Genomic DNA, 15114 nt, shown 5'->3' on the forward strand with positions numbered 1-15114 from the left:
CTTAGTGTTAGCCTGCTTTATCTCTTAAAAAACACGTTTTGATGTGTTTGGGAGCAATGGCTGGTTTGACATGAAGTTGAAAAATTTGGATTTAGTATTTCTTCATTATTCAGTCCACTTTGTGGAGTGTAAAATAGAATAGAACAATCCTTTAATTGTCCCAAAAGGGGAAATTTTGTTGTAACAGCAGCAAGAAAAACACATATAGGCCCTAAACATTTTTTTTTTACATATTTACATCAAGGACAATAGTTGACCAAAAACAGAGTACTGTACAGTTGTTACAATTAAATTAATGTAATTAATTTAATTACAGATGAGAGGCAAACCCAGGTTGTAGTGTGAATCGGTTGATAAAATAGTGCAAGTTACAGCGCTGATGTAAACTTCTATGTTTGTTGGGAGCAGTTTTGATTGTACAATCTGACAGCTGTAGGGAGGGAGGACCTGCAGAAATGCTCCTTCATGCATCTAGGATGCAGCAGTAGGGCTGTGCGATATGACCAAAATCTCATATCCCGATATAAGAATTCTATCGTCTGATAACGATATAAATCACACAAATGTAACATTTTCTGTAAATTCTGTGAATCTCGGGCAGCTCGTCTTGCGGGAAGTGTTTCTAGCTGTGCGTCATGCAGCTGGAGTCGAGTGTTTTAACCGATGCATGAAACGATACATTTTTAGACATAAGTTGTAACGGCCACCGTTTTCTTTGTGAGTATTTATTACACGGCGTGCTGCGGGGAAAAGCCTGTTCTAACGTTTGAGTCTAAGGTTTATTTTTTAGCACCTGGCGGCTCTTTTTTAATTCTCATCTGTAAATAATCTGCTCTTTCATGTGATTCAGGTTATTTTGAAAAGTCTCAACAGGATCTTGAGCTTTATTGTGAAAGGTTTATGTGGAACATAAACAAGCAGAAGCGCGATGCTGTTACCGTGGTTGTTGCTAACGACAACGCATAAAAACAGGCGCTTGTCCGTCTGAAGTGTGGTTATATAAAATATAAGAGAAAGAGAGAACTTTAAGAAATTAATATAGCCACTACAGTGACCATCAAAACAATGAAAAAATATGTAAACAGTGTATTTTGCGACACCACGAAACAAACGATAGCGTAAAATGAAACATAGATGTTTTTATATCATAATCCGATATATATCGTTATATCGAACAGCCCTATGCAGCAGTCTGTCACTGAAGGAGCTCTGCAGTTCAGCAACATTTATATGCATGGGGTGGGAGACGCTGACCATCAGAGATGTTATTTTGGCCAGACTCCTTCTGTCTCCCACCACCTGCACTGGGTCCAGGGGACATCGCAGAACCTTCCTGATGAGTTTATCCAACCTCTGTACCAGCACCATTGGCAAAAAAACTGCCCCAGAACATGATACTACCACTACCATGCGTGACAGCTGGTACAGTGCTCTCAGGTTTAAAAGCACCACATTTACTGCTCAAAATATACCTCTGGTCATTGTGATCAAAACGCTCAATCTTTGTCTCTTTTATCCAGAAGGCAATTGGCTTATCGATTCTGGAGCGGTGGCTTCTTTCTTGGTTGGCACCCTCTTGGGCCACGGTGATGTAAAACTCACTTCACTGTGGACAGTGATGCTGGTGTACCAGCAGGTTCCAGTACATGGCATGCTTTAGTCTTTGTGTTTGCATGTGTATACACGTATACATGTATTTTATGTTCACGTATGTGTGCTTGTGTGTGAATGTGTACATTTTTGTATATGTATGTGCATATTTGCATGTACACATATTTTTTACAAACATATATGGATGTCTCACAAGGTTTCTATAATGTTTTCATCTTATCTATTTTAATTCTTTTTATTATATTATCCCTCTGTTCAGCACTTTGGCCGACACTTGATGTCTTTTAAATGTGCTATATAAATAAAGATGACTTGACTTGGTGGTTCCTGGGTTGGTCCTGATTATTCTAACAAATTTAATCTCATTGAGGGTAACAGTTTGGGTCTATTTCCAGACTTTGGCAAAGTGATGATACATCCTGTATATAAAAAGGCATTAAAGATGCATACTGTATAATTAGTCCACCCTGGAAAAAAAATAGTTCAAAGAAATAATTAAAATCCCTAAATTTCCATGACATTCATGCCCATGATGAGTGTAAATACACTATTGACCACAGCTGTATATTGTAAAGAAAATGATTTTTTTTTTTCATTCACTCTTAATCTCTGTTTGTGCCAACAGTCATGATGAGATGAAGACACAGTGGGAACACCCCAAGACAGGAAAGAAGAAACGTTGTGCTGGAGGTTTGCTTTACTCACTTGTGTTTTCCCTGGAGAATTGTTCACATGTATGCAAAGCTGAGATTATTTGATATTTCTCTAACTTGGACTTGGTTATTTGGAGTATTGTCAACCACACAACTTTTATGCAGTGGCCAGTAGCTAAGCAGTCAGTTAAAAAATTAATGAAACAGGACATAGAATTCAGTTTTGGCTTGAAATGTATATACACTTTTTTTTTTTTTTTACAAACTTTTTCTATTAAAGAATAATAAATCTCTGTCTTTTTCTACAGACTTACCATATGGTTGGGAGCAGGAAACTGATGAAAAAGGACAGATAATTTACATTGAGTAAGAAGACTTATGATCAAACCCCTTATATTTGTGGAAATGTTTGACTGCAATAAAACTACGTTGCTGCTTTCATTCCTGCTTTCCTCTGTCATTTTCAGTCACATTAACAAGCGGACCACATATTTTGATCCACGTCATGCATTTACAGTAGAGGATGTGGTGGTGAAGCCGAAGCGGTACGATGGAAACACTGCTGCTCTCGAGATCCTGCAGGGTCGTGACCTCTCTGACAAGGTTGTCCTCATTACCGGAGGCAATGCGGGCATTGGTGAGCTTAATGTTTATTTATCTTTTTCTTTTGTCTGACAAACGTTCTGAAAAGTTGGAACCATCACTCTGCAGTAATGTGTGTTTCTGTGATGACACCACTAGGTGGTGATATGGTATTACGCTATAACAGAAGGGTGCTTGCCAAGACTGTCTCTACTCCTTGCATGTCCCCATCTCTTCACAACGGGGCATTCATCAACATTAGCCTCCAAAATGATACACTTAGACTCAACAAATCACTCCTTAATACCGAACATGACTGTATTGAAGTTCATTAGCAGGGCTGAATTGGATGTCATTGTTAACTGTAATGAATGGTGTCCATTTGTACCCAGCAAATGCATGGCTCACTATATAATGGTCTGGAAACAAATTTATTTCCTCTTTCCTTTAGTTTAAATTAGCACAAGTCCTGGCCATTTGTTCAGACTCGCTTCTTTGTTCGAGATAGATAATGACAGCATGAGGAAAATCAAATAAACATAAAATCGTTAATTGTCTTTATATTCAAATTCTTTGTCCCAACGAAAGTCCCTGCAATGTAATTGCACTGTGTGTGGGAGTGTGTGACTCTGTGTATCTGTGTATGTGTGTGATATGAGATGTAGCAAGGCAGCACTGTATTACATAGATTTACAGCAGCCTGGGGACCTTCACTGAGGGAAGAAGCTTGTGAACTTAAATGCCTGCCTGACCCTGATGTTCTTCTGTCTTTTATCTTTACACACATTAAGAGAACACAGTTTTTAAAAAGTAACACAAATGAAAATGATTTATTGTTTAGTTTCCTGGGACTGTGCGTCCTCATGCGGACACTGCACTTTATACTTAAAAAGTGTTTTATACGTTTTTTTAAACAATGGTGACTTTATTGTGTTTCTCTGTAATATAAACCCATTGCACCCATATGAGGACATACAGTTTTTTCCTTAATTAAAAAAAGAGTTTCTGTTCAAAGATGATGCTTAGTTTTTATACTTACTGGGTCCAGCTAATGCCCCAAATTTAGGAGAAATTAAAAAGAGCTCAGGTCTCAAGAGGTTCAGATTCTTGCCACACACAATAGACACTCGTTAGCTGATCAATAGGCAGTTTCAGCACTTAATAATAATAATAATAATAATAATTGGCTTGTATCAAATGACCTCTGATGACTGTATTTCCATTAAACCTGTGACCGTCACTAAACCAAGATCTGTTCAACCTATTTTTCTTTTTCTTTGTTTTTGAATTAAGACTCACAACAAACATCAATTAAAAATATAACTGACATCCATCAAAACATTATTAGCAAGAAATTATTATTTTTAAATGTTTTGGGTTAGGATTACTTCTACGTATAGTTAAAAAAGTAATAATTTTACTATGAAATCCATCAAAGGAAAATGCACATGAACATGTGAAATGCAGAAAATCTGTACCCAGAACAAGTGTAATGAACTGAAAAAACGCCTATGCCTATGATTGCCAGAACAAAGTGTAGTGTGAGTCAGATACTAAAGGATAATTATCAAAATAAAGAAAACGTGAAGATGTATGGCTGCAGAACGACTGTAGGCATCAGAGGTTAAAAGTGCATAAGCCTCTCATTCCAAATGTATTGCTTTCACTAGACGCGGATAGAGGATTAGTTCTAAAATACAGCCGATATTTGGCCTGAGCGATAATTGTATAGGATGAATGGAGAAAATTACTAATAGCTTTCTCCACAAGAGGGCACAGGAGGTCTGTGATGTGCATGCTATTGATATTAAAAAATGTTATCATATTAGCTGTTTTACATGTACTTATTTTTGCCTTAATTAAAAAAAAACACTATATAATGAAAAAGATAATCCTCATTCAACATTTGTTGTGATATATTTAATAAAAAAAAATGCTGGAAAAAATGCAGTTTTTCACAAAAGACTGCATCAAGTAGTGGTAATACACTGACACTATATAGTGCATGAACACTTATTAGAACCCATATTAACATAACCTTTGTTTTGCTCATATTAAATATGCAGCAGCTATAATTAACAGTATTCTAATAGTAATTGCTACTTCTCATGTACTCCTTTGACATTCCTTTAGTGAAATGTGGTTATGCCAATTGGTTGGACCCACTTAGCATTTTAATGGCATCAGTAGTGTTTTAATCCAAGTGTCAAGGCTATTTCCAATTCCTGTAGTGCTTAATTCCTCCACAGGAAATGTGACATTTTTATTAGTAATGGTAGGATATTAATTAATTCCAAAAATTTACATTAAAATATTTTAATTTAGTTTCAAATGCACATAAACATGAAAACCACATATATAACATTATTTATGCATGAAATATTACCGCCTCCTGTTTTTGTGACCAGTCTTCAAGCTCCACTGCAATAGTGCTGGGAGGCGAGACAGTGATGCAGTTTGTCTTGCCAGTGTGATCACTGCGCTCGCTTTACAACATTAGTCTTCCTCTCTCTGCTTTCTTTTGTAAATTAAAAACCAGTACCAACCCGAATGGCAATTTTTAATTGTGATAATGGAAATGAATGATTGTAGTTTGTTTCCCCCCCTCCGCTCGTCTCCGTCTCCCTCCCTCCTCCTTCTTTTTAAAGGTTTTCTTACTCGTATAGACCTGTGGTTGTACACCTGTACCTCTGCATTGATTCCTAAGCGGCTTTGACCCAAGCCTGAGCCTCCTATCCATCCCCATTACACAGTACTGCTCTGGCTCTAATTCGCCCCTATCAACTAACTCTCAGGTTATTTACTGGCCAGGGGTCCATGGAACAGTTGTCCTTAAAGGGCCATTGTCCTGATGTCTCTAGCCCCCACTGGGTTCAGAATGAGGATACTTGCTTTTTAAATATAAAACTGCACAACATTGCACAAAAATGTATTTCTATTTTCCCTCTCAGGGCACGTGGTCTTATTTACTCAGTGACAGCTCCTTTGGGAACTGTTTTTATGGACATTTATGTGTCCAAATACCTGGGGAGGGTCATCAGTCTCTCAGGTGACTTGTTGACATATGTTTAATAGTGGTCAGAAATAACATATCCGCCTCCTGTCTTACTCAACTAAAATGGTCCTGCTTTTTTTAAATTAGTCCAGCTCAGCATGTGTGGTGCACAGAAGAAAGAAAACACTTATTCAAGTGTGGTTTTTATTTATGCAGATCTCTTTATTTTTCAAAAAGTTCTCACAGATTATAATTTTTTTATTCAGTAAGTGAAATTATGAGTTTGAAAATAAGTTTTTATTTATTCTGCTTTTCAGTGTTGACGTGTTTCATATCTGAACTTTTTGCACCTTCTGTGGAGAGTCTTGCTGTTGAGCAGTGCATACAGTTGCAAAGCTTTACTCAGTCTAAATGCATACACTAAATTCTGCGTGGTCTTCTTGTTAAGGTGCAGGGTCAATGTAGGAATAAGAAGCAGAAAAGACTTAGGATGTCCAGACGAGGAATAGCAAGGATTTAAAAAAGGAGCGCTTCGTAATGTTTTAGTCTCTCTATGCATTGTCTCTGCAGTGTTTTAGGACTTTCAATGTTATTCTTATTCATGAAAGACTAACAATGTTCCATAGTTGTGTTGATCCCAGTGTTGTGTTGTGAGGATTAAGTGTCAGGCTGGTGCTCTCCTCTCTCTGGATGGAGAGATCCCTAAGCATATTCAGTGAGTCGCAGAGCTGCGGGAGCCTCTGTGTGCAGATTAAACCCATAGCCTAGCTTTGTGGCTGATCATTAGATTGAGGCAGATTTGTTAAGCATAACTGCCATTAAATTGGTTGCAAAGCTCTGGTATTTACTGCACTACTGTTTATGAATAAGGACCTCCTTAAAGACCCGTGCAGCGATGCGTTAAACCCAAGCCTCAGTAAGGAGGGAAATGCATTATTCATAGTGGGAGGAATTAGATGGATAAAAAGATGTTCCTGGTGAGGATGGTGTGTGGCGTCTGTGTGTGTGTGTGTGTGTGTGTTTTTTGTCTCTGAGCATCTCTCAGTGACTACGTGTGGTTTAGATGACATCCAGAGTGCATCTGTGTTTATATTAAGTCTTCATTGTGTGTGTGTCTGTGTCCACCGGGTGAATGGCCGGCCAGTGTCCTGCGCTGCCTTCTCCGTATCAACTTGTGAACTGAACCGCCGAGGAAATCAAAGGGAAGTTTTATTTTTTATTTTTTTCATCGGGCATTTCATGTTCTCACTGATGAATGTGTTTATTGGCTACGTAATAAGAAGCAGTTCCGGTTGGTTAGTCAAATTATTCAACTTTATTAACCTTAGATGAAATTTGCTATGCAGACCCAAACTGGTGTAACGTGCAGAGAGTATAATGCTGGAGGCTAGCAGGGTTCAATAATGATTACAGCTCTAATATAATGGAACTGAAGTGGTTAGAGAAAGAGAGGATGGAATACATATATGTGCTTAAAGGCTGTAGGTAAAATAAAATGAAGGGGCATTGGGTTATTGTGTGTAGTCAAGTAGTTTATAGACCTATCGAGTTTACAGTCTGCACATGATGAGGGGGATGAAAGTTACATGACGGGGGAATGCGGGGGGGATTTTGATGACAGTGATGAAAATAGCCCTAATGCTCAGCAGCTATGTGTGCATGAGCAGGCCTCTGGGGTTTGTGTTTATCATTGTACACGTTTGTGATTTGGTGCGCTATGTGTTTATCAGCTGTACTGTCCTCCTTCCTCGCTCTGTGAGGCTGACTGCTGGAGGACCAGGGGTGTCCAGTGTGTTGTGAGGCCATGATGAAAGATTGTGTTGGGAGTTGGAGGTTGACACAGAGGGTCAGAGAAAGAAAAGGGGGGTTGGTGGCTGGGTGGGTGGGTAGGCGGGTGCTAGATAGGGCTGCATGGCTGGTGAGGTGGTAGTGGGGGTGGTGGGGGAGCCAGGAGGGGATAGGGAGGGGTAATAGAACCACTCCAGTGCTCTCACCTGGAACAGCTCAACCTTGGGCTGTAATTACTAACCATACATTCCACTTTTGGGGTGACATCTCCCTCCTCTTGGACTAATGGAGGGGAATTAGAGGGGATCTTAAAAGTCAGAAAGAGCGGGGGAGTTGTCCCCTTCTTCACTTCTTGGGCAAGAAATACACGGTAACCGCAGGAACAGGTGCACTCATCACATCAGAGATGGTCAGGAGTTTGAAGATGTCTCTCAAATCCGGCCACTCTTTGCTTTCTTAGATACACATGCATATATTAACCTCCTAAGACCCGAACTGTTCCACGGCATGCATTTTTAATTTCTCTTTGATATTTAGGCTGATTGGGACCCGATGAATGTAAAAACAAAGAATTACCAGATTTTTTTTTTCTTTTTACCTAATTTTTGAGTCTGAGAAAAATGAGAGCCACATATGAGGATATTCATTTACAATTTTGATAGAACAAAAGCAGTATAATGTCCTCGTAAGTGGATATCAGGCCCTTGTAGAGCAAAATTGAGTATTTTGGTCTAAATAACCCAAAATGTGATGTCCACGTATGTGGACGCCAGGTTCTAGGAGGTTAAAGATTTGTTTTGGACTAATATTTGGACTAGAGCTCAAATAATTAGTTGACAGTCAAATAATTTTTCTGTTGTTTATCAAATACTACTTTTTCTTTTTTTAAACTAAGGAATTCACCTCACTGTGAAAAATAGAATAAAATGTGTGAAATATAGAATATGAATATCTGTTTATGTATATCACAGTTATGTTGAAAAGTGAAATAGATGGTGCTTATTAACTTATTGTTTTTAGAAACATACTGCATGTGTTATATAATATCTATAGTAACTGGGATGAGATGGGCATGTGGGATAAAGCCGTGTAACAGTGCAGTGTCGGGTCACATGAAGGTGATTGTGGCAAGTTGTTACAAAATCTACAAATTTCTAAACGCTTTACCAACTAAAATAAATCAAACAGAAGACAGAAATAAACAGCAATAAACATAATAATAAAAACCATACTTATCATGTTTATTAATTGCCTCATAAATAGCCCAAATGCAATTTCAGTTAAAAACACCTTGTAACTCAATGAGTTTGGGCGGTATGTACTCTGTTCATAATCATGTTTTTTTTCTCTCATGGTCTTTTGACCAGCTCTGGAAAAGGGGGATTGTGGGAACCCGACATGTTTACCCACAGGTCTTGTAATGATCTGAACCGACTTCTGTTTGCCCAATTGTACTGCAGAGCTTATTTTAGTTAAATGCCTCTTTGGATGCAGATCAAGAGAGGGAAGGAGCAGGCGGCTCCGTTTGCCAAATAAACACGTTTACTGACGAGGCTGGTAATGATCTCATTACATTGAGCCAATACACCTGTGTACGAGGGGGATCCAGAGAGGGGCAGTGGGCCAGGGAGGACAAACAAAGCGTGAAATCACTAAATCACACTCATTATTGGGGGATATCAGTAGGGCCAGGATCCTAATGTACCATGAAGAGCATTCACAGCTTAATGGACATTTTACACATTTTTATGCATTTTATACATTACAGTAAAACACATTTTCAACAATAGCTGAGCCATGTAGTGCATTCTTGCTACTTTATAAAGCTTGAGATTGAACATAAACATATTCAAAGAAACTTCCCCCCCATCTACAGACTCTTCTCTGTAAACCTCTGCAGCTACTACATCTGTTTAGACAGAAAAATCTGGGTGAGCATCACATCCAAGCGGGCCTCCCGCACGCTGTAAAACAGCTTATGGCGTTTGTCGATCCACCAGCGCAAAAGAAACCCCTGTCTGACCTCTTGTCATGTTCCACCATCAGCATACAATGCTGAAACAGGCTCCCTTTGTTGTACACCTGACCAGGAACTAATTTCGTCGCGGCCCTCTCCACCGGTAACACGGGCAAGAGGGCGGGGAGTCTCTGTTACAGCAACGCCACACTCGTTATTTCACAATTAATGTCAAGCCCTTGTTATTTGTCATTGCAAATACATGGCTTCGGCGCTGCTGCTGTTGTCGCTGCCATATTCTAATTTGTTCCCCATTATGGAAAACACTGGTGTCGATTAATTTCACTTTCATGCTTTGTACACACAACCAGTCGGTGTGAGGTGTTGTTGTTTACCAGAAGCCAGTAGTCTTGTCCAATTTATAAAGGCCGGAAAAAATGCCTTTAAATGAAGCTGCGTTTGTGGCGAAAAAAATATAAAAATCTTTTCGCACACATCCGTATGATTTTTATCGATTTTAAAAGCAGTGTTCAGATTATGCCGAAGTGAAAACGCAGACACTTTGCGTGACACTCAGAAGTTACGCTAACATTTATTTTCTAAAGCCCGCCGCCGCTCATTTGGATTCAAAGCCTATTTTTACCCCACCAGTCACTCTGCTTGTTTTTTCTGTCATGCTGTTTTTATTTTCATTTCCATTTCCTGTGAGTGAAATGATCTCCGCTCACAGTCACAGTCCCCTCCATTACACCTAATAAGGTGTCATATAATTTCATTCCATGCTTCACTTGTCAGAAAGGGCTTCCAATCCCACTCCAATTTTGAGTTTTAATAGATATTAGTCCTTAATGCTCTCCTCACAATTAGGCCTCCCAGTTTTGCTCTTAATGAAAATCAGATTAAGACATATAATCTAATTACAGTCCATATTAATCCACCACCCGATACACTCTGCCTACTGCTCTGCCACTCAGACCCTCTTGCCACAATCAGTTATTGAGCCTTTCACTTTGTCAGTCAGGACTCTCATACTGCATGTGGATAAGTGCTTGTGTGTGTGTATATATGTATATACATACACACAGGTTTGTATATAGAAGTAGGATTAAAAATATGACACGACTCTGTGCTCTTGAACTTTTCTGTGACACATGAAGGGTAGTAAATGTCAAAGGAAATAAAAATACGGTGAAGGAAAGAAAGTTAATCTCATAAATTAATTCAACCTACGGGATGAAATGACCCATTTAGACTTGTAATTTAGAAATGAACTTCTCTCCCTCTATCTTCAGTTTTTGTCAGTTTTATCGTGACTACATGATTTGGATGGAGCCATGAAGTAGTCTTGGACTGATAAATTCTGCGCATATCGGCGGACCTCGTTTCATGGGAGAAATGTCCTTATCAGAGGCCCTTTGATGTGCCTGAAATATCACGCCAAGGTTCAGTGTGAATGTCATGTCTGTTCGATTGCTCATTTAGTTCAGTTAAGACCCGTGTTTTCATAATTACTGCCGTAATTATTAACGTAATTAACAACAGCCTCCGTTTTTCTGACTCTATGCGAGCGGCGATACCTCATTGAGAGTTGGCGGTCAGATCCAAAACTTTATCTAAGACGAGAGGAAGAAGTCGCGAACCACAATAATTCAATCAGTTTCATCACTTCAGAGAGAAATGATTAACTCCACTAGACCACTGGGTTACTCAATGAAATAAATTATATGAAAAAATTGATGGGGATCTGAAGTTATCTTTAGAAAAAAAAAACCCTCATCTTTGAGGCATTGCTTGCCTGTAGACTTTTTTTTCCTCATGTCTATGTCTCCCTGTCTTCCTGTCCGTCTGTCTCCCATCTCAGGCTTTGAGACAGCCAGGTCTTTTGCTCTTCATGGCGCCCATGTGATCCTGGCTTGTCGAAACCTGACCCGTGCCAACAAGGCGGTGAGCCTCATTCAGGAAGAGTGGGTAAGTAACAGTCTAAGTAATCCCCTGTTTTCTTGGAGCTCTAAAAGCTGGAAAGTGTGGTTAAGTTACAACATCTTTCTCAAACAAAAACAAATCCTATAAAAAGACGCCAACAATAAACCGACTTATAGTAACTTCCTTATTGAGGTTTAGACAGAATAAGCTGTTAAACATCAGTGAGCCACACTCGTGTATTAGTGAGCATTCATGGACTGGGATTTCTGTGGTGCTTTTCTGGCCTTACCGATCACTTAAAGCACTTTTTTTACCAAATTTAAACCAAATTCTCACTCATTCACACACAAATCGCAGTTGCACTCCCTCAGCAATGGATACAACTTCAGCTTCAGTATCTTGGCCATGTACACTTGATATTTCAGGCTTCCCGGGATGGGGATCAAAACAGTCCGAAGCACACCAAAAAGGGCTTGTCCGTGGAAAAAAAAGGTCCCAAACCAAAAAACCTATTGTTGTTACACCGACACTACATTTTCAGACTGAGCTTAATTTTTATAAAACATTTGATGTGATATAAGCAAAGCAATTTTTTTGGGTCTCGGTATATGCAGAATATGACTAAACAGTAGATAAAACAGTAGAAATAACTAGAACAAATACTAAAATTTATTTTTTTAAAAGTACTAAGATATAGTAAAATATAAACAACTTAATAAATGTACAATTTTGCACAATGTGTGGCAGGGAGCAGCAGGATGATGTTCAATAATACATGTTGTCATTTTCTGTGGAGTTCATACAATAATAACACTGAAACATATTTAAAGAAAATAAAACATTGAAATTTTTCGTTGACTATAAAACTTATTTTGGCTCTTCCCTTATTCTTAAGAGATTGCCTCAGTGGCTGGACCCGCATGTTTGATTTGGCACAAATTTTTACCTCTGATGTCCTTCCTGACACAGCCCCACGTATCCCGCGGATATGAGCCGCCTCCCGGTCTTGAACCATGGGTTACTTTTTGCTGTGGTTTGTGGAATGTACTGTTTTTGTGACATAATAGTTTAAAGAGTGTTTGTGTTAACTGGATGTTTTAGATTATAAAGCTCAAACAAATACGGGACAAGCATAACATTTATAATTTAGATTACTGCATAACCTACCTGTTTAGGGCTCCGCTACAAATAGAGGCCTTTTATTTTATAAGAGTGTGCTTTAAAGCTTCAAACCCCGCTTCCACATTTCACAGGAGCAGTCAAAAAAACTTCTAAATGAGTGTCTCTCTTTAAAGCAGTGGAGAGAGTGTTAAATGGAGAGAGGGAGAGGGAGAAAAAGTGAGAGGGCATCTGATAATTACCTGAGATTATTGCTCTAATATCGCTGCGCTTGTGACATGTCCCCAGATTTACGAGTGTGGGAAAATAAACAAGTGAAATGTGGGTGCTGGAGCAGAAAGAATAAGCCATTAGCACTGAGTTGATTACAGAGAGCAGGACTTGAAGAAGACGGAGAGTGGGTGCTCAGCGTAGATATGAAGAGAGAAGGAGGAAACGAGGGAGAGAGAGGAAAAGCGAGGGGGAGGGAGACAAATGCCTTTGAGCGGGAGTAGATCTGCAGTGTTTAAACTCACCAAAGTCTCTAATTGAAGTATGCCCCTGGGGCTGTCAGTGCTGCTCCACTCTGTGAAATCCAGTACTTTGACTAAATGAGTGAGGAAAAGCTCTGATCCAAGCACCAGATTTTGTTGTCAAATTGATTTTTTTTTTAAAGCTTCACACCTGCCACAGAGTTATCCATGTTAGTAAATTAACAAATGGACGCTGCCCAGGATTGCTTTTAAAGAATAAACAGCTGTGACCTATGTGCCATAAATGCTAATCTTCCTTCTTTTTTGGTTGTACATTGGCATGTAGCATATGCAGATTGTCAGCAAAATTAATGACTGAGTTAATAGGGGTTGGTATAGTTCAAATAGAGCTGGAATGGAGAATTAGCATTCCCTAAGCCCACTCTATATTTCCTTTTCAAGGAATCCCCCTTGTTATAGGCTAATGAATAAAAGTCACAATATCAGAATAAATCTTTGCTGCAAATTCCCCCCTTCTGGCGACATTATTAATAGATTCAGGAGAAGAATAGAGAGGAGGATTAATCTTTAAGATGATGGATGGGCTGTGCTTACCTTCCCATGCTCCTATGTTAAGGTCATTTTGATAAGAGGGTATATTTTGGGGTCCTCTGTACAAAAGGTCATCATATCTACTTCCAGGTCCCTCTCAGAGTTCCGCTCTGGCTGCCAGGAGTGGAACTGCTGTCCCGATTGCGCAGCACCTCTGACCTCTAACTACCTGCTTACTATTACGCTGTACTTTCTCTTTCTCTGCGTGTGGGCTCGCGTTGCTGTTCAGGGGCGAGAGTGATGGCTCGCTCGCAGCGCAGGGTGGTGTGGTTCAGCGTGGCGCCGTGTACCGACAGTAGGTATAATAGTGGGGTCGCTGATGGATAATGGGGCAGGTCAGAACAGGCAGGAAGAGCAGGGTCGGAGGGCTCATCCTTCCCAGCCAATCATAATGTATTCTCCCAAGAGTGGCTCCTGAACTTCTGCTTCATATTTAACTCTTCAGTCATTAATGCTTTATGTTGTAGAGCTTGTTTGGCACTTTAGTGATTATATTGCTTGTTTTTTTTCCTACTTTCTTTTTATTAGTTTTCTTTCTTTCTTTTCTTTTTAAAAAAAAACTTTGTTATTGCTCGTTACTGTTTTCCCGATTAGACTTTAGCGGCGTCTCCTATGCAGTCCTAATCCGAGTTGAATGTGCTGTTTTCTCTGCCTCTATTTGAGCTGTGAGGTGAAACCCCTCCAGCAGGCTCATTAGGGGAGTTTAGAGTGGCAGAGAGGGGATAAACATTTACCTTATGATTGTGTTTTACAATAAGCCTGACGCTGGTTGCCTTTATAGGGTTCAAAGGGGGCTGTCTTTACTGTGATGAAGCCACAGTAAAACCAAGGGAATAAGCAGCAGATGGGAGCTGGAGGTAGAACAGAAGGACATGGGAAGGCAGAAGGAGAAAATGCACAAGAGTTAAGCATGATAATAAAGACATGCATCAACAGTTATATTTGTGGTGCCAAAATCATTTGAGTCATGCACACCAGTGCATGTAGACACTATGATGCCACCCACCCATTCAAACTACTCTTTTGGAGCTTTGAGTCTGGAATCTTGTTGTTGTTGTTGCTGCTTTTAAAACTGGATTTGACATTGTTGCTATAGTGAGCATACGTAATTGACAGTAATATTAAATAGGATGGTAAGTCTGATTAAAAACAAGTTTAAAAATAATATATTTACAGAATAGACTAAACATCAATCGTCCCACTAATTTTTAATGTGTCTGAGCGAACACACAAACTCCCTGAGCGATCCCTTGGACCGCTGTGAGCAACATCAGACGTGTGCACTGTGGTCACGCCATCATCTAATCCATCCAAGTTACATGGTTTATTAAAATAATCAAATTACAGCATTTACATTTATGTTTATGTTAGACTACTTTTAATTAACTGCTTTAGCCCACTTACAATGAAAATGTAAAAAAA

At 39.3% G+C, this 15114-nt stretch overlaps 1 protein-coding gene across 2 annotated transcripts in view; it reads left to right on the top strand.

Annotated features, from left to right (window-relative positions):
- The window catches only part of wwox (WW domain containing oxidoreductase), a 132762-nt gene that overhangs the window by 959 nt on the left and 116689 nt on the right, over positions 1 to 15114 (top strand). Inside the window, exons 1-5 of one of the 2 annotated variants that reach the window (XM_013914089.1) lie at positions 707 to 717; positions 2237 to 2301; positions 2573 to 2630; positions 2732 to 2901; positions 11448 to 11554. In XM_013914089.1, the coding sequence (XP_013769543.1) occupies positions 2247 to 2301; positions 2573 to 2630; positions 2732 to 2901; positions 11448 to 11554 (390 nt within the window). In that variant the 5' untranslated portion in view covers positions 707 to 717; positions 2237 to 2246. Of the gene's footprint in view, positions 1 to 706; positions 718 to 2236; positions 2302 to 2572; positions 2631 to 2731; positions 2902 to 11447; positions 11555 to 15114 lie in introns of those variants that run through there. The other variant, XM_005745964.2, reaches the window with a different exon arrangement.

This window comes from Pundamilia nyererei, unplaced genomic scaffold (genome assembly GCF_000239375.1).
Source record: "Pundamilia nyererei isolate P.nyererei 1_Seehausen unplaced genomic scaffold, PunNye1.0 scaffold00170, whole genome shotgun sequence".
In the NCBI taxonomy this organism is placed as follows: Eukaryota; Metazoa; Chordata; class Actinopteri; order Cichliformes; family Cichlidae; genus Pundamilia; species Pundamilia nyererei.